Below are 18,736 nucleotides of genomic sequence, written 5' to 3'. Positions count from 1 at the left end.
CACTAATTTTTCTCTTTTCATGATGCACCTATTTAAAACTATATAGTTATAGATGCGTAATTTTCCAGCTCAAATTAGCAAAACTTCTTTTCCTATTCATAAAATATTCACAAAGACAATTGTTTCATTATTTGGACTTTAGAAAAAAAAGTCAATAAAAAAAATGGAATGGGGGACACTGTCACAATATTTCTTAAATGTATCATCCTGAATTACTTTAATGAAAGATTAATTTATATTGGTTTTACACATGTGAAGATACTGCCAGGTCAAGCTGCTGTCTTTGTTTCATTCTTTGGGAAATAGAAAGCATTTGAAGTTTGGTTTTGGAGAAAAAGTAGGCAAACAGTGAAATTATTTGCCCTATGAGCCTGTTGATACTACGTATTGACAATATCCCCATGCTGACAAGGGAAGCTGTAACAGCTGAGGATGGGGGTAGTTACAGTCCAAGTATTTTAGTTGTTTTACAAAGGCTGTGTCCCACCACCCGGCAAGGAATGTGCAATGATACATAGGACCACTTACACTGCCTTATCACAAGGTCTGAACATGTGGGTAAGATGGTACAATCAAGCTACTGAAGTAGCTACTGAAGAAAAAGGACTGTCATTCATGCTTGATGTGGTGACCGACTGTGAATCGGTGACTAACAAAAACCAAGCAAACCAACAGTCTACTGTCTAATCATACGGGCCCTTAGATGAAATTCTTAGCAAATGTTATTGCCTCTTCAAGGTTGTTTTTTTTCCAGTCTTCTTCCTCGACTGCTAGAAGTGCAACTTTGTAATACAGGTTAATGCACTGGTCACAGTCTCTGGCAGGCCAAAGAAAAGAGAGAGAATTCTTACTCTCCTTGTCCCAAAATTGCTGCTCCCTTCTCTCTTTCCAGAAGGGAAACTTTCCTGACAATTTCCAATCAATGACAACACTTTCTTCACACATTTCCAGACACTTGTTTTTGTGAAGACACTACATCTTACCAGGCCCAGAGCAGGTGAGACTGGACCCTGTGCATGCCTGTGTGAGCACACAGCACTTTCTACAGAAACCTACCTGTTCATTCAGGGTAAGAGTTACACGGACAGCTCACGGATCGGCGTGGGTCAGCCTTGGGGGTTGGCAGGATTTTCAATTGCAGGAGTCCTGGCAGCTTTCAGAAGGGGTTAACACAAATATATTCATCTTGAGCCATAGAAACAAATGATGGAGCCTATTATCAGTTAGAATGCATAATGGTTTGGAATAATATATATTTATCCTACTTAACTGCATGGACAAGTAAGTCTGAAATAATTTCTATCAGCGTATATTTTTAAACTATTTGAAAGGAGGGGGAGGCTCTTTATAGTATAAATATATTTCACTCCAGCCCACTATATATAAAATCTATTTCTTTCCTCTGAACATACTAATTTTCAGTAGTATTATGACCAGAATGTTTTGGTATGTTGCATCTGTACTTTTCAATCAATGGACAACATACAGTTACCAGCCGAACACCTCAGCTTTGCAGAATTTACCCACCACAAACTGCTGAGAAGTTTGTGGGTTTGGGTTTTTATTTCCTTTCTTTAAAGTGCCCCCTACATCTCCATCTTTATGGTAAGATTTGACCAGTTAGAGTCCGATTCCAGATAATATACTGACTGAAACAATAAATACGGTTCTACAAAAACATTCTGGTTATCTTCTATAATTGCGACGAAATATATCACAATATATTATATACCTACACTTATTATACATGCACAAACATGTCTCACGTGGACAGACACTACAAAAAAATTATCTCCCTCCCCCTCCCCTAAATGCAGAAAAAGTAAGAAAACGGGGGTTTGGTCCAATCCATAAGAGGGGTAAAAGAAACTGAAAGAATGAAGCCAACACCTCTCTACCCACTTTTCCCAATAAAGTATCAACACCCCTAAGCCCCCATCTTTCTTAATCTAGCCATGAAAGGGGAATGTCTTTACATTTAGCCACAGCTGCAGTTTGAGATCACCTCTTTTAAGGGGGCTATCATCCACATCCCCACATCCTCTCCACATGCACGGAATCATGGGCTGGCCGATCAGAGCAGCCCACAAGTCACGGAGAGCACTGGATCTGGGGACTGACTACCAGTCCCGTGACAGCTTGGTGTTCTGATCCCTTTTGGGGGGTGCGGGGGGCGGCCCCCTCCGTAACGTTGCATAGCCAGATATATGACTGCCCCCAAAGCTGCTGGTCTTCTGCTGGTCAGCCAGCAGCTCTGGCGGGGGGGGAGGCAGGGCCATGTCGTCCATGGTGGCCGTGGGCTCCGTTCTGGACATGCGCGCGGAGGAGAGCGAGCCGTGCCGGGTGATGGATTTCCGCTGCAGCGTCCGGTTGAGGTCTGCCAGGAATCCCGGCTGAACGCTAAGGCTGGACTTGGGTGAGGTGGGCACCTGTGGGCCAGCTGACCCCGGGGGCTCCGCAACCTCCGCCTGTGTCAGTCGGGTGCTGTCGTTCCGCTTGGGCCGTGTGGGTGGTGGCGCTTTTTTCACAGATGGTTTTGACCACGCCTGCGGCTGGGGATTGACAACAGCGACTTTTGGGGAGATGCTGCCTGAAAACACAGATGGAATTTCTACTGGAGGGGGAGGCAGATCTATTTCAGGGGGTGGTGGTGGGAAGTCTGAATCGGATGGTGGTGAAGGGAATTCAACCACAGGTTCCTTTCCAGATGCACTCGGAGCAGAAGCCTTGGCTGGCATTCCCCCTTGTGGAAGGACAATGGGCAGGCTCACACCAGAAAGGTTGAGCTTTCCTGGCTTCGGAGGGGCTGGAGGAGGCGATGACTCCTTGGAAGGAGATCCTGACGGCTCTGGGGAGTGTGCAAATTTGCTGACAAGGCGGTCCACTGAAGGCCTCTTGGACTCATGGTACTCAGCGGAGCTTGTGGACTTGATGCTGGAGTTGCGTTGAGGTGTTGGAGGTGGTTTCTTCCCTCCGGGGCTTGATGTCTTGCCGGCCTTTTTTACTGGAGACCCTGATTTGTCAGGCGGGGGAGAACCTGCAGAGGAAGCTGGGGAAGGAGGTGGAGGAGGAAACACTAAACTGCTCTCTGGTGGAGGAGGGGGGAAATCTGGTGAAGGAGCAGCAGCAGGCTGCCATTTGGGCTTTGCCTTCACTGCTGGAGGCGACTGTGGAGCCACACTCAGCGGAAGGGGTTTCAGAGGCTGGGGCTCAGTGGCAGGTGGCGTGGGAGGAGGGGGGAACTGGCTGACTATCTGCTTCACCACCGATGGCACTGGGGACTGAGGGGACGGAGGAGGCTTTACTGAGAAACTCTGCTGCTTTGGGAATGTTGCAGGGGGAGTGGGGCCAGGAGGGGCTGGGGGCAGAGGAGGCACCTGGGGAGAAGTGATACTTGGTTGTTTCTTTATTGCAAGGGGCAATGCTGCAGTCACAGGGGGAGTGACATGTGTGACCCCTGGTGATGCTGCCTTCCCGCTAGGCTGAGGGGGCAGAGCTGCCATGACAGGCTTTGGGGGTGCCTGGGGTGGTGGTGGGGCAGGCACAGGAGGAGGCGGCGGTGGCAACGAGGAGGCAACAGCGGCCTGGCTTATATTTGGTTGGACCTGATGTATCTTGGGGGGCGGCGGTGGTGGAGTGAACTGTGGCACGGACGGGGCACAAGGTGCTGGCTTCAGCTGTGCCATGGCCGAGCCCGGTGTTGGGGGCGGCGGTGGAGGCGGGGGGGGCGGCATGACCCCGTTGGGGGGCACCAGGATCTGAGGCTTTGCCGAGGGCGGGGGCGGCGGCGGCGGCTGCTGTGCAGCAGGGGCTTTGGAAAAAGGGCCGCCGTGCTGGGCCGCGTTCTGCAGCCGCGTGATGGTGCTGTACTTGACGAACATGGTGGCGGGCGAGCCCGCGGACGGGGCGGCCTGGCTGGGCAGGGGCGGGGGCGGAGGGGGCGGCGGCGGCGGGGGCGGAGGGGGCGGCGGCGGGGGCGGTGGCAGCGGCGGGGACGGCTGCGATGCTGTGTAGGGCGTCACCGCTTTCGTCTGCGGGGACACGGGGGCTGCGACAGACACGAAGGGCCGGCCTGCAGGCTCCACTCGGGCCTATGGGGAAGGGATTTTTAGTGAAAGTGGAAAGGGAGAAAAAGGAGAGAGAGGGAAGGAGGGAGAGAGAGAAAGAGACAAAGAGATTATAAAGTGAAGGTCTAAATGTGCCCAACATTAAAAATTAAGTGGCAGATTACAGCATGCAAGAATTAGTAGCAAAACACTGGAGCAAGAGACAATTCCATACACTGACAAGCCGGGACCATGCAAGGGGATGGGGCAGGCCGGGAGGAGAGCCGGCAAAAATCAGCGGAGCCAGTTCTGCTCCAAGCAAAGCTGCTGTCAGAGGGAAAATACACCAGCAGCCTTGTTAGTGCCCTGGGGCAGGCAGTGGGACCCAGTGAGAATTACCAGCCTGCTTTGGGCAAGTGTAATGACCCAAACAGAGACCCCCAGGCCATGACAGAGGCAGAGCCAGAGCCTCTGTAGACATCTCGGCGCAGTATGACTGGAATCAAACCACACACAGTCTCCAAGAGCATGTCAAATCCTTACATCTGTTAGTTCAGGCCTTACACTGTTCAGTGTTACAAAATGCAGAAATCCTGAACTGCTCTAAAACACATTGAGAGCAAGCTCTGCAGGAATAGTACTGAGATTATTTTTCCTTCACATGCTCTACTATCCATGACTGGCAAGGAAAAAATAAGGAAGAAGAACCACCAAGTTTTCCTAGAAAATTTCCCCAGAAGGAAATGTTTAGACAACTGCAAAACAAAGTAAACTTGAGAAAGGAAAGTTACACATGCAACTCATATGTTAAACAGAAAAAATAAGGAAAAACAGGGAAAAGCTGACTAATGGAAGGATCAATGGGAAAGCAGCAGGCAGTGTTTTAGTCTACTCGTGTTGTGCTCAAGTTAAGTTGTTTCTCAAAAACTGTAAGCCTACATTCCTCTTAAAATTTAAAACAACAATTGCATTACTCAAATTTATAAACATCCTCCTAATACAAAGTGTTTTGGCTACAAGCCCAGTTGTGAATTTCACAGTGCACAGCACAGAAACATGCATTAGAAATACACCACCACCATAGTGACTGACCACACTGGGTACCTATACCTCATTAGTAGATACTTTGCAATAAGTAAGCCCAGTTATGCTCATCTACACGGGAAGAGCACATTTGCACATTGCTTTGTTCTAAGCACAGGTGTGCAGTGTCTGCATGTGCAGAACTCCATCAAAAGGATTAGAGTCAGAAGCAATAAACAGCGATTTTACAACAAACATGGGGTGTGCCTCTGCCTGTCACATTAGGTCTGGAACTAAATCAAGGTGTTCACATTACAAAACAGAAATCTTGATCTCTTGCAAGTGTTAGTCTGTAAATTACCATTCTCCCAATCACCCAGGTTAATGAATTTTCAATTAGCACCACCTGACCTTAATTGTGCCCTGTATAAGGCACCATGGGTGTGCTGCCCTTAGTTGTGCTGAGCTTCACTTTTGACACCTGAGACAGCAAAAGGCAACAGGAAAAATAAAGGCGGCATAAAACAGAGAGAGAGGGAGCTGAAGGCATAACAGAATAGCTATTCCTGAATGGCAAGACCTTGGGGAATCTTGAATTTGTCCCTTAAAGCAGACACAGCAGGCATGCATTTGGATACTTGTAGCATAACGTTTGAAATAAGGTGTTCAAAATCTAACAAGCAAATGAGACTCAATGAGCTCTTCACTGCCCAACTGGGAACAAATGAAATAAAGTATTCTTTGGGCAAAGAGGAATCTTTCAAAATATGAAGCAGATGGATTATCTGCATTTTGGAAAAAGTTTTTCTTAATCTTACATATATTTGAAAGACAGTGGTGTATATTTTATACCCATTGAAGACAGTCATCTTCACAGTGAACAAATGAAACACTCAGGACAGAGAAAAGACTATTGGGCATCTCAGGAGGGGGAGCCCCTCCCATCTCCACAGAATCAAATTAATTTCAACATCCAGAAACATAGTCTGTGATACTTTCTTTACAGAAGAACCTTGAGAGAGATTCATTTGTCCTTTTTTTTTGTCCTTGTAATTATGTGATGATGTCCTTCTGTGTATCTTGACAAATTACTTGTTGCACACTGGCAATTCCTATTTGTGAACATGCATCTTCATGACTATTTGGAACGCTTAAAAATGCTATAAAAACAACAGTATCTCTTTTTATATAATCTGTGCTTTTTTTAGCTATTTTTTCCTGAGAAAACAAACTTTTGCAATTGAACTGTTTGCCATCTCTTTTCCCATGCTTTTGGCCTGGTTACCAAAAATTAAGTCAAATATGACAGATCTCTAGCAACTTCAGTATGTTTTCGACTTCAAGAAATTATTGGGAAGTTACGGGTAAATGAGGGCAAAGTGGGCAGAGCTCACCCATGATTAATTTGCTGAGGCACCAGTACAACACCCTGGCTGGAAAGCACACCAATGCCATCTGCCTGTTGAGACACAGCATGCTCTGTGTTCTGCCCTGCCTGCCCAGGGGAAGGAGCCAAGGCTGCCAAGGTGGGAGAGAGCTGTTGCACAAGGGGAAGGGACATGCAGGAAGTTCTGCCACTTGGCAGCAACCTGCCCACCTGGACTTCTTAAGCCAGCTTTGACACCAAAGCACTGTAGCAAAGCTGCCTCTGAGGTAAATGGAGACTAATCTGACTAAAAGCACATCTCAGTATCACTGGTAACACCTTCCCATGTAAATTACATTTCTTGAACACTGCTGTTGCCTTTCTTGCCACACAGTTTAACATTTTTCACTGCCAGTCTGATTTCCTGGTTATTCAAGTTCCCCGGGCCAGATTTACACTGTAGTTTCACTGAAATTAACTCAATTGTTTAAACACAGCTTCTTTAAGTTTACACAGTTCATTTCATTTGGATTCTTTGGAAGTTTTAGGGCAACCCATTTACCTGTGTTATGCATAAGGTGAAGAAATATACCTTTTCTTGGATTTGCAGAAAGGAATTCAAATTGATGAAATATTGATACATGTATAGCTTCCTCAATGCAGGAAGCATTCTGAATATTTTATTTTTACCATGGCTTTAACCATGTAGCATAAAAATTTTTGGGGTTTAAATAAGCAATTGCCAGCAGCACTACAGACTTGATAAAGAACAATAGTAACCCCAAGATAGTGAACTTCAAACTTTTGCTTAAAATCTCACAGCAAGTATATGTAGCAGCAGGATTTACACTGAACCCAAAACTTGAGGAAACGGTAACATTATCATTCTTACAGCAGTACTTTTTCACCACTGTTGGATACCTGCTAGCAAATGCCCCATCTCGTGCAGCTCACTCCTGCAGAAATGATGCATCCTATACCCACACAGAAGCCATCTGCTGATGGACATGCATCATGTGTTGCACTCGTGCAGTAGGAAAACCTGGACCACAACTTAGCAAGCTACATTCCTGGACTGAGTACCACATTACTATTAGAATCAGACAACCTCCAAGCCAGCAGGCATTGAACAACAGTTACGAATCCCAAAGGATGCAGCCATGTCAGCTTTCACACCGTCATATGCTTTCTCATTTGAAAAGGAGATGTGTTATCTTATTTTTAGTTATTTATCTGAAGCACCAGTGCCAGGTATATTGGCCTGTGGTTTTGGTTTTAAAAAGCTTCCTTCTCTAGCTTGAACCTGGGGTCTGGGGAAGATTCAGAACTGACAGAAGTAATGACAGCTTCTCATAGTGCACTTCCACATGTAGCTGCTACAGTTAATGACATCAAGGCTGTTCAGGAACCTGGAGATTCCTTCAAACCTGACAACAAACAGCTTCAGCAGAATTTCTCCTGTGCATGCAAACTCTCCCCAGGAACTACAACAGTTAACCACAGAAAGAACAGAAAACTAACCAACACACAGAAAACTAACCTCAACAGACCCGAGCCCCAGCCTCAGTGGGTTAAAGTCTTCTGTAACTCTCTACCAGCAACAGGAGATACTTCATCTGCCTTAATCCACAACTCCTGACAATGTCAGTACTTTTGTTTTGACCATATCTGAGGTTACTGGTTCCATTCCCACCTAACAGAACACTTTTGAGTAAAAAATACTGAAGTATTTCAAAACATATATACCTGCTTTCAGGCCCCAGTTATTCACATCTTTACAAAGGAAAGATGTGGCTACTTAACTGGAGAAAGATCTTAGTGAAAGAATTTCATTCAACTTGTTAACAGCTTATCTTTTTATTTTGTCTTCATTCAACATTAGTAATAGGACTCTGTGAGAGGGGCTGTATAATGCCTTCAAAGAACAAAAAGCTTCTATGCACACAAATAAAAGAAAGAACAGAAAGTTGCAGGGCTTAATTACCTGAAAAAGTGAATCCTAAAAAACAATTATATAGCAGTGTAAATTAACCACGTAAAACAGAGAAGAAATGCCACTCAAGACAGAGGTGGAAGAAGTACAACACTGTCTCATACATTTTGTTGGGCGCTGGTTCTCAAATTAAAGTCTTCTTGTTACCTTGCTGGATTCCTCCAGTTGAGTGCCTCGTTTCCAGGCCTCAGAGAACATGGAGCTGACAATGCTTTGGGAACGGACATGGCCAGCAGTCTGGGTGTCAGAAACTCCACTATCAGACTGATTAGAATGATTTGATTGAGATTCTGTTCAGAAAAAAAAGTTAAGGAACAGTTAGCATATGTTTTTGAATGTAAGAGTAATGTCAATACAATGCAACTTTGTTAAACATGTCCCCAGGGGCCACTGCTCCCAGTAAAAACTGTGTAAGCTCTAGCTCACATCCAGGCCATTACAACAGATGCCTGGTATCAACCAAACCTGAAGCTGCACAAGGATGAGAGTATGTCAGATACATTTCAAAGTAAAATCACTGCAGCTGTGTGGGTTCTGAACCATGCCACATCCCTGCACTTTGGGAAAAGCCCCATTTCATGCAGTGCATGCAGCCTGCTCTCTTCAGCACTCCCTCCCAGCACAACCTTAAAACTGTACCCTGGGCACAGGCTGTGGACAGACAAACTGCACCAGCCAAGGCAGGACACTGCTTCCAATGACCCATTCCTCAACACAAGAGAAGGGCTGGTGGGCATCCTGCAAGTAGCCAACATAAATGATGCTCTGGGTCTACATGGTGACAAGACAGCAGCAGGCACGGTCAGACCAATTTATTCAGCCTGGCACCTGCTTTCTGTGTAATCCCAAAGTGTCCTGGCACAGGCTGGAATCCAACTTTGGCAGAACATGCTTGGCTAGTGAGCTGTGGCTCAGCTCCATACAAGAATTTACACTTGATCAGAAAAATACCCATCTTGGAGATCAAGAAATTATAAGTGACCAAGAATTTACTGCTTTGCCACATAGTTGAAACAACAAGTGTCAACTTCCCAGTTAGGCTGCATTTGCTTAGCTCATTCTTACAGGCTACTTTCTGAACCTGTCCAATTCAGTAGCATTACTTCCCAATCCGTATCTCAGGCAGACAATACACCTTCACACAACAGCACACTTTCAATGAAGAACATAGCCCCTGAAGGTTCTGAATAATCCACCAAAGCATCAGTCAGCTCTGAACAATGAAATTACACTGTATAAACTATTTATCAATTTTTAAACTGTTACACGCAACAAGAAACCAGCCCCAGCTCTGCAGAGAGATAAATGGGAGCACATGAATGCAGGCATGCACAATTTGACATGGGAACAGAAACAGGATTTTCAAAGTTTTCTCTAAGGAGATTGGATCTTTGCCTTTGGGCAGGGGATGGTTCTCATTTTCCAATTTCAAATATTTCAGTCCACAAAGCAGTTTAAGAACTACATATATATGTTCTATGCATCATTATGATATAAATTTGATTTTTCAAATAGGTGAACATACAGGCATCAGGAATTTGAAAAGATGTTTCCTCCTCTCAGTATAAGAAAATCATTAGTTTCTGGAGGTGAACAAGAAACTGGTGCATATTTCAAACACAGACATCGCTGCAAGTAATACAGCAAAATGGGTTTTTACCTGTATGCATATATATATATAGATATACACATACAGAATGTTATAGATAAAGTCTGTGTTTTAGACTAAACATAGCATAAAAGACTTTGGAGAAACAGTCCATTTCCTGCAACAGTCTCTCTTGAGGCATCCAGACAGCAGATTGACAAAGACAAAGGCAATTGATTCTTTGTATCATGAGATAGATCACATTGTTACCTGGCAAACTAGATGAGCTGGAGCCTGACTTGATACTGGAGCTAGACAAGGAGGTCCAGTCATATGCTGACTCTGTTCTCTTCAATGCTTCCTGATAGTTCATGTATAGCTGCTTCCCGTACTAAGCAAAATCACAAACAAGTTTAACAACTCTATATAGGCTGTACACTCTTTTCAGACAGTTGAGCTCCACCTCTGGCTTCTCTATTATGCCGTTCCTCCTGCCAGTCCCCCCAAAGCAACACAGGCTCTATGTTAAGGAATATTAATGGTATTATGAATTGCTGAAAGAAAAACAATTTATTTGTGCTAGAAGAGACAGTGTCAAGTAAGAAATGGCCCAATGAATAAACTAAGACAAGCTGAGGGTCTTGAAAATCAACTCTATGTTCTAAATTATCTTTTCCCATAAGCCTTCTTTTCTGAAATCTGAACGGAGCTGGCTAAAATCTATCTATGATTTTCTATATTTCTGACATCTATGATGTCAGAACTGTGTCATGTGACAGGGATGCAGCAGAAACAAGAAGAAAAGGCCCAATTACTGAATTACTATAACAAAGCCTATAATAATTTTGCTGAGGAAAGAAAAATGTCAGAAGATTTAACAGTTCATGTTCAGAATTGTAAACAGAGGGAAGTTAGATTTACCCTGTATTTTGCTAAGTAACTGTAAATGGTTTTAAGCAGATGATGACAACTACTCATGACAGCAGTGTAAGAGTGCCCAGGGGTTACCTTAGCAATGCGGATGCCATTGATCCACTGGTGTAGAGTTCTTACATCATCACAGCAGAGATATTTGATATACTGGGACTTCTTCTGGATCTGAGGATGCTGCAAAAAATTGTGCATTCTCATCAATGTTTTCACAGCTAGGAATGCAAGGAAAGCATTTATTTGTTGATGTTTATACAGATAAACCTAATGCTGGAAGCTCTTCAATAGTAGTGTGTTTTTAACCCCACTTAAAAATGTTCCAGAATATTTCAGGAGGAGAATTTCAATGGAGATTGCTTGACACACACATTTGAAAGTGTGTCCAGCACAAACTGATTTCAAACACTAAGAAAGGGCTCATCTTTCACTATTCTAGGGCTGTAGTACTTTCTACCCACCAGGAGTCTTCTGTACCTACTGACTGACTCACCACTTGACAGAGACAACCAATATTTCACCTTTCTCTCACATAAAATACCCCAAACTAGAGGAAAACACACTGGTCTTCTCTGTCTTTGCAGGCGTGAGACATTCCCCAAGTGACATGCTGTTAAGCACAATTCTATTTTCACCTTGTAGAAAGCTTCAAGGTTCCCACATTACTGATACAGGGTTATCATCTTAAAAAACCCTATACTTGCTGCTCCCACATATATGTATAAAAAATGTAAAGGCACTGTATTTATCAATTCAACAGTCAAGAAACAAACACATGTTTTTCAAAAATCAGACAGTGGAAATCATTCTGGATGTGCTATCCAGTTGTTTCCTGTCCATACTATAGAAATTACAGGTTTCTCAGCTGTTGGGGTAACTGAACAGCCCAGTTCTTACCATTTCCTTTGTTAGCTTACAGCTCAGTGACACAACAGAGTTTTGCTAGAGGATTGTAGACATTTAAGTTTTACTGAAGACTGTCTGAAACATATATCAAAGAACTTCTAAGCTTTTTCAGAATATTCTATTCTGTTGCCTTCCAACACAATTATTTTAAAATGAACATAAGATGTTTATGTCCATAAAGAGAATATATACAGCATATTTTCTTATGATAGTAGATAGTTATTTTCATTTTTCTCCTACACATACATGTTGTATAACAAAGAAGAGTCTATAGAAGCAAATACAATTACTTTGCTAACAAGCCAGCTTCTTTCTGGACTTGTTCAAAACTTTTCTTATGTAGAAATAAAAGAATTTCTCAGTGTATTTAGGACCAAGGAGTTAACTTTATAAATTAGCACACAAATGTTACACTTAACAATAGCACAGCACCTGATGTGAGCACACTAAGTTTTGATATAAACAAAGGAGTGAAGATAAAGACAAATCCAGTCTGGACATTAGTAGAGAATTGGGCCTTCAGTCTGTACTTGCCATTTACCTGTCCCAAAGGAGATACTTCCTAGCTTAGTGAGCCTTTGTGGCACAAAACTCTATTTCTATTTTTAAAACTGTGTGGTTTCTATACATTAGTACTAATTGAAAATATTGATGTAACATTATAAGAACTGATGAAGGCAGAACTGAATCCTACTTAATATAATAATTTGGTGATTCATCAGTTCCACATAGAAAATACAGCCTCACTTGGTGTAAGCTACTCAACTAAAGCTACCCCATTAATTTACTTAGGGACAATTTCTACACATTTTTGTGTCTTCAGTAATGTTACCATTAAATCTGATTCTCAGAATGGCAATAATTAAAAAAAAAAATCTACTTTGTGCCGTCAAAAAGTCTGAAAATGAAATTTGCTATAACCTGTCCAAATGATATAGACAAAAGTGACATGTAAGTAGAAAAATCAATTTACTTCAAGGAATTTATATATACCTACAAATACTGACATTTTCATTTGCATTCAATGACCTATAAGAATATGGAAAATACTTCCAGTTTTAGCCATGTACTTTCTTAACTAATATCATGTCCCATATTTAATATTACTTGTCTCCTCAGTGGGCTCAAAGACATGTTGCCCTGTCCACTGGAAAATGAAATCCTTTTTCAGGCAGTGGACAGGCAGGCACACACTCCAGGCATAGTAAACAGTCTAATGTACAACACCACATGAGCTCTAGAGCAGGGAGGGGAAAAATGCAACTGAAAACATCTCTTGTTACTGGCACCATTTCAAATCCATGAAGACATGTTATTTGCCTGAACACAGAGTGAAAGTTTGTTTTTAAAATAGCTTGGTGCCTAGCTATCTTGCAGGAACTGACACCATTCTGAACACTATGTAGGACTCTCAACAGAAACTAGGAGATGCGTTGATTCAATTAAAATAACTTTATGAACTCAAGTCATTAGATGCATTTAAGATCAGGTCACTAGTTTTATAACAGTTTTTGCTACTCGTTCTTTCTACCTGTCATTTATACTCAGAAGATGCCTCCTTTGCAACATCCCTTTCTCCTCAGGTTGGTCCATAAAGGGTAGACTTGAATCTTTAATATTAATTTCTCTACTACTCTGGACCTACACTGAGAAGATAACTCCCTGCAATTAGCATTTCAAGGAGTATTATCTCTTTGAACCTAAACAGTTGTAAGGTATAGAGTTGCCAAATGGAAAAGAAGACTTTAGTGTATGTTTGAGAGTGTAGTCAACAATTAAATAGACTGGCACTCATAAGTCTGGAAATAAAACAATTCAGGGCAATATGAAAATGTTTATGAAGTCATGACCAGCTCAGAGAACAGGCAACAACTGTTCACACTGTATACAAGAACTAGAGGAAAATTAGATTAAAAGCAGCTGACGGCTGAGAACAAGTAAAGTGTATTCAAGGTATAGCCAAGTGCTGCAGTGTTACCTTTAGCACTAAACAATAGTCTGTGGGTGCCTTGTATTTGTTCCGATAGTCCTGTCCATAGTAAACACTGACATGGTCCAGCTGGAGAAAGCACACGAGATCCCGTGAGACCTAGTAAATACAAAACCAGTCATGTACAAAGTATCTTTATAAAAATCCACACACATTGGCACAATCAGCCTAATGCTATGATCCAATACTAATATAAGGTCTAGTTAAGGTCAAATATTAGTTTCAATCTGATTCAAAAACTACCAACACAAGAAGGGGATACAGCTATGCATAAACTCTTTTATCACACCTTCATTTTAAATCAAATTCAGTCTGGTTTTTGTGTTATGTCTGCATTTTGCCTTTTGACAACATTCGACACTGGATACAGCTGTTTACTCAGAGCAGGTACCAAGAGAAAGCAAGTACGATTGGTTGATCAGGAAGTTATCAGCTGCTGGATATATTTCACCCTGGTAATAATCAAGGTATCCAAATTCCAGTGTGACTGTAAGTAGAATTCTAAAAATGTTTGGCATTGAGTGTAGGGCAAAGAATTTCAACAGGCTACTTGCATACAGATTGTTTTAATGAAGCAAAAGATTGTGGAAAGAACATCTGACATGCATTCAGCTCTAAAGGGAGCTGTTGTGCTGATAGAGATTTCCTCTTCATTCCCAGATGTGGGAGGTGGACTTCCTGCACTGGGAATCATCTGATGCTGTCAAGACTGATGGATTCATGGATGACTTGAAATCACAGTAGTTCAGCCTTGAAGCTGTAATGTATCTGTAGTGTCTTTCTACATATTTTGCATTACTGATACAGGGAACAGCAGTAAGTGATCCTGTAGAAATGGAATTACCTATACCTGTTTCAAAAAACGTAGCACCAATTGGTCCAAAAAAATTCCCCATTTATATGAACTAACTAAACATAATGAAATTACGCAGACATTGTGGAGTTGGTCTGATACTTCATGATTGACATCTGCAGAGCAATTTGGTCCTCCATCCAAATTCTGCTTCAGCAAAGACCAGCTTCTTAGCTCCACCAAAAGCTTTTTCTCAAGTATTTCTGAACAACTAACCCAAGAAGCAGTTCCCTGCATTCTTGTATTTTTAAACTGGGGTTATACGCTTCATATCAAGTGCTGCCACAAAAATTCACACAGTATTTCCATGATAAAGCCAGCATTTTAATTAAGGGATATGGCACTTGGAAAGGCACAGCTAAGCCAAAAGTTGAAGTCAACTCTTGTGTGCACTGTTTACCAGCAATGAACAATTCAGAGCAACTGCTTTAAATAGCATACCTTGGCCTTCCCTTTAGGGACATAGTAGATTCCAGAAGCCCGGAGAAGGAAGTAACGTTTCTTCCAAGATTTCTTACCATCCTCTTTCAGCCACAAAACTCCCTCAATTTCTGGCACAGTTACAGAACTTCCACAGAAGCATTCCTGCCAATAAACAGAGCAGTTTGGGAAACAGACAGAACAGAAAGCATGCAGTGGTTTGTTTTGAATGACTGAAATTTTTTATCCAAGGAATGCACTCGTAGCAGGAACAGATCTTTTTTCACATGAGATATGAACTACAGATAAATTACAGAAGCAATAAGGTAATTCAGACAAGCATGATAGGATGTCTCAACATTTGCTCAGTGCAACAATGACAGAAAAATCATTAGCAGCTACTGTAAAGATTTTCTGACCATTGTTTCTCAGTAATAGATCCCCCATGGCTTTACTGGCTTTCAGGTCACAAGGTCACCTTATATAGCCTCATATGTATAAGCACACACAAACCTAACTGTGCATCCATCCGACACAGCTGCAATTCATTCAAGGAGTACTTCACTTCTTCTAACTGCCCACAATACTGCAACTTCTGCTAATGTTAGATTTATAAAGAACTAGCAGAGAAAAACAAATGCTTTAAATACACTCCAGATTAATATGCAGCAGAGACTTAGAGTTAAGCAGAATTACAATTCCCTGCATGTTGTGGCTTCAAACAATTTTTTCAACCACACATCCATACACACACACTTATATGTATATATACATACATAAGTATACCTACATACACTTATTAAAACCCATATTAACAATACATTACTAATATGCATAGCCTACTTTTAAGTTCAACTGTCTCATGTTTAACTCAAAATTAAATACTCCAAATATTTACCTTTGGGTAACTACGTAAATCATAGTCATTATTCTGGAAATCAAGTGGAACCTATGGCACTTCAGCCATGCCACAGAAGTATTTAGTTTTCAGCTTATGAAGACTATATTTACTATGTGCTTTATTTGTTCCACACTTTTATGCCCTTATTTCTGTAAACTGGTTAATGTGTTTGATAATAATTTCTGTCACGCATTTCTTAAAATTCAACAATTTGGTTTTTTTTAAATTTTAAAATGTAATTGAAAAAATTTTACTTAAAATTTTACTTAAAATTTGCTTCGCTTATTATCAAAATTTGAAATATTAACTTAAACCAGTCTCCAGACCCAGGCTCTAGAATTTTGTAGAAATGAAAGTTTGGAAAGTGCTAGTAAAAATTCTCTAGCACCACAGGTCAAAAAAATGGTCACAAAAAACAGGTCACAGGTCTGCAAATCTCAACTTGAAATTAATGGTTTTAGCCATAGCTAGAGGCAATCTCAATTTGATTATCACTGTGTATGGTATTTCAGATACTAAACTAAGTGCAGAGACTTTTTTAACTGATCACATCTGAAGCAGGGTTACATTAAAACAGCCATTTATCTCAAAGAGAACACATTCCATTCACAGAGTTCCAGAATTCCACTCTGCTCTGTCCATCAATTCCAATCACCACAACCTTTAGCGGTTTGTCTTCATGCTCCAAAATGATTACTTTGTCATTTCCGGTTTGACATTCTTACCTCTAGTAGCACCTCTTTATTTCTGTCTGCCATCTCAGAGGTTTCTTTCTTCCCCAGAAGATAGTTCTGTAACAAAATAAAGTTTAATATTTCTTTAGGCATTCTGAAATCAAGCCAAATGACGTTTCTTGTTTACTTTTCTGTAGCAGTAAGAACAAAACTTTGTAGACTAACTGAAACTGTCAGACTGCTAAATAATACACTGAAGTAACTTATAATCACCTTTACCAGAAATATCAATCAGTCCATACTCCTACCTAACAGCCTCATAACAACATCATCCTGCTTCTCTAAGGATCAAACAGCTGTTTGTTACAATGCATCCAGATATAAAAACACTATGAACTTGTAAATACCACAATAAAAATATAAAAAACCTCCTGAGATCTGTTACATACTGTCATTATTTCTGCATTCAAAGAAGCATACATCGAAGCCATTAAATAAATAATAATAAATTCTAAATAAATTACTTGTCAGCTTCTTAAAAGGAACTTAATTATGCACAGGCACCATATGTTATTTAATAAGTTTTTTACTCTTATTCAGTTTGGAAAAGACTGGGACAATGAAAAACATCTTCCTAACCCTTAGGCTAATACTGGAAAAAACCCAAATATTCATTTGGGCTTTGCCAAAGTTTTGCCAGTTCAATATTTTAAAACAAGGAGAAATATTTGGTTTATGCTGGTACCTCACTCCTGTGACAGTGCCTACTATATGTACTGAGAGTAAACCTATAATTTACAAACTTTTAAAAAGAATGTAGAGTTTTTCTGCTTCAGTGCAAAGCACTTGCATAAGACCTGGGTTTCAGATCTTGCGTAAAAAGAAATAAAATCAAGTAAACTGATGTCCCATAGGATGAACATGCAAAACTGATACCCAGCTGAAATCCAATAAATTAGCACATAGATGCCATACAGATATAAAAAAAATTTATAAACTCAAAAGGGAATACTTTAGGTAAGAGTTAAAACAGAGATCAAGTGATATTACAGACAAGAGATCAAGTGAATTTTCAATGCAAATTCTTCCAAGAGCCACCTTCTGTTTTTCTTGTTTCTTTTCCTCCACTCCCCTACAATACTGCAGCGCTGGCAGACATCAGGTCTGTAGCTACCATTTGAGAGAAGAGAGGTCTCTGAGGCCAACTGAGAGGAAGAGAAGCCTTTGTTTTCCCAGCCAGGAGCAGGAAACACAAGTGAATATAGGCAGGTCCCAACTTGCAGAGAAGGAGCACATGCTGTCTTCCCTACTCTTGTCATTTGACCACGGAGTGGCTGTTCTCTTAAGATTTTGTCTTCCCCTTCTTGCCAGCAATGCAAGAATGCACAGTGGAGAGACATTACTATTAGCAATATCTGTCAACACCTTTCTTGCATGTTTACATAATTGAGCAGCATTAAGCATGGGTGTAAATCTCTGGAAACTGCCTGCCTTCATGTGCATTAAAACTACTCACAAACTCATTAGCAAACAGATTGCTTCAGCTCATGGTTGCCTCTTAAGGATTGACTCTGTGCCAACAACACTGTGGATGTACATAGTGCTGAAGTGTAAAGTTGCCTGGCATTTTAGCACATACACAAATACCAAAATGGAAAGTATGGAAATAAATGCTATCACAAAAGTAAGAAACTGCCATCAGCCACACACACATTCAGCACAAATCTCAGGCTTACCTGTGGATTCTTGAAAAGTGCATATTTCTCTATACGTTCTACGAACATTAGTTTGTTTTGACTGTCTCTTGTCCAGTTCAAGAGATTTTCAACTAAATTTTCATGATCTTCAAAGATCCGTTCTGGAACAATAACATGTGAGCAAATACATTGGAATCTGTTGCATTTTGTGATAGAAACTAATCTGTAGTCATTTCTAAGAGACAAGGCATATATGCAGAGAAAATAGAGTTCAAGATCTACTACAGTGGAGAAGAAGTTTATGCTAAGAGACTAAAAGAACTTGGTCCACTTCCAGACATGCCTGGAAGCG

At 41.3% G+C, this 18,736-nt stretch overlaps 1 protein-coding gene across 1 annotated transcript in view; it reads right to left on the bottom strand.

Annotated features, from left to right (window-relative positions):
* Positions 1-437: 437 nt before the first annotated feature.
* The window catches only part of RAPH1 (Ras association (RalGDS/AF-6) and pleckstrin homology domains 1), a 74,644-nt gene continuing 56,345 nt past the window's right edge, over positions 438-18,736 (bottom strand). Inside the window, exons 8-15 of the mRNA XM_054277815.1 lie at positions 18,424-18,545; positions 16,739-16,804; positions 15,134-15,277; positions 13,828-13,938; positions 11,025-11,123; positions 10,287-10,407; positions 8,576-8,718; positions 438-4,091 (exon numbers count right to left, since the gene is read on the bottom strand). Coding sequence (XP_054133790.1) covers positions 2,121-4,091; positions 8,576-8,718; positions 10,287-10,407; positions 11,025-11,123; positions 13,828-13,938; positions 15,134-15,277; positions 16,739-16,804; positions 18,424-18,545 — 2,777 coding nt within the window. The 3' untranslated portion in view covers positions 438-2,120. The remainder of the gene's footprint in view (positions 4,092-8,575; positions 8,719-10,286; positions 10,408-11,024; positions 11,124-13,827; positions 13,939-15,133; positions 15,278-16,738; positions 16,805-18,423; positions 18,546-18,736) is intronic.

The sequence above is a fragment of the Melozone crissalis genome, unplaced genomic scaffold (assembly GCF_028551555.1).
Source record: "Melozone crissalis strain CALT ecotype California unplaced genomic scaffold, PUWL_Pcris_2 ptg000023l_1, whole genome shotgun sequence".
In the NCBI taxonomy this organism is placed as follows: Eukaryota; Metazoa; Chordata; class Aves; order Passeriformes; family Passerellidae; genus Melozone; species Melozone crissalis.
The sequence above is the reverse complement of the archived record's forward strand: the minus strand, read 5'-3'. Positions and strand labels throughout refer to the sequence as shown.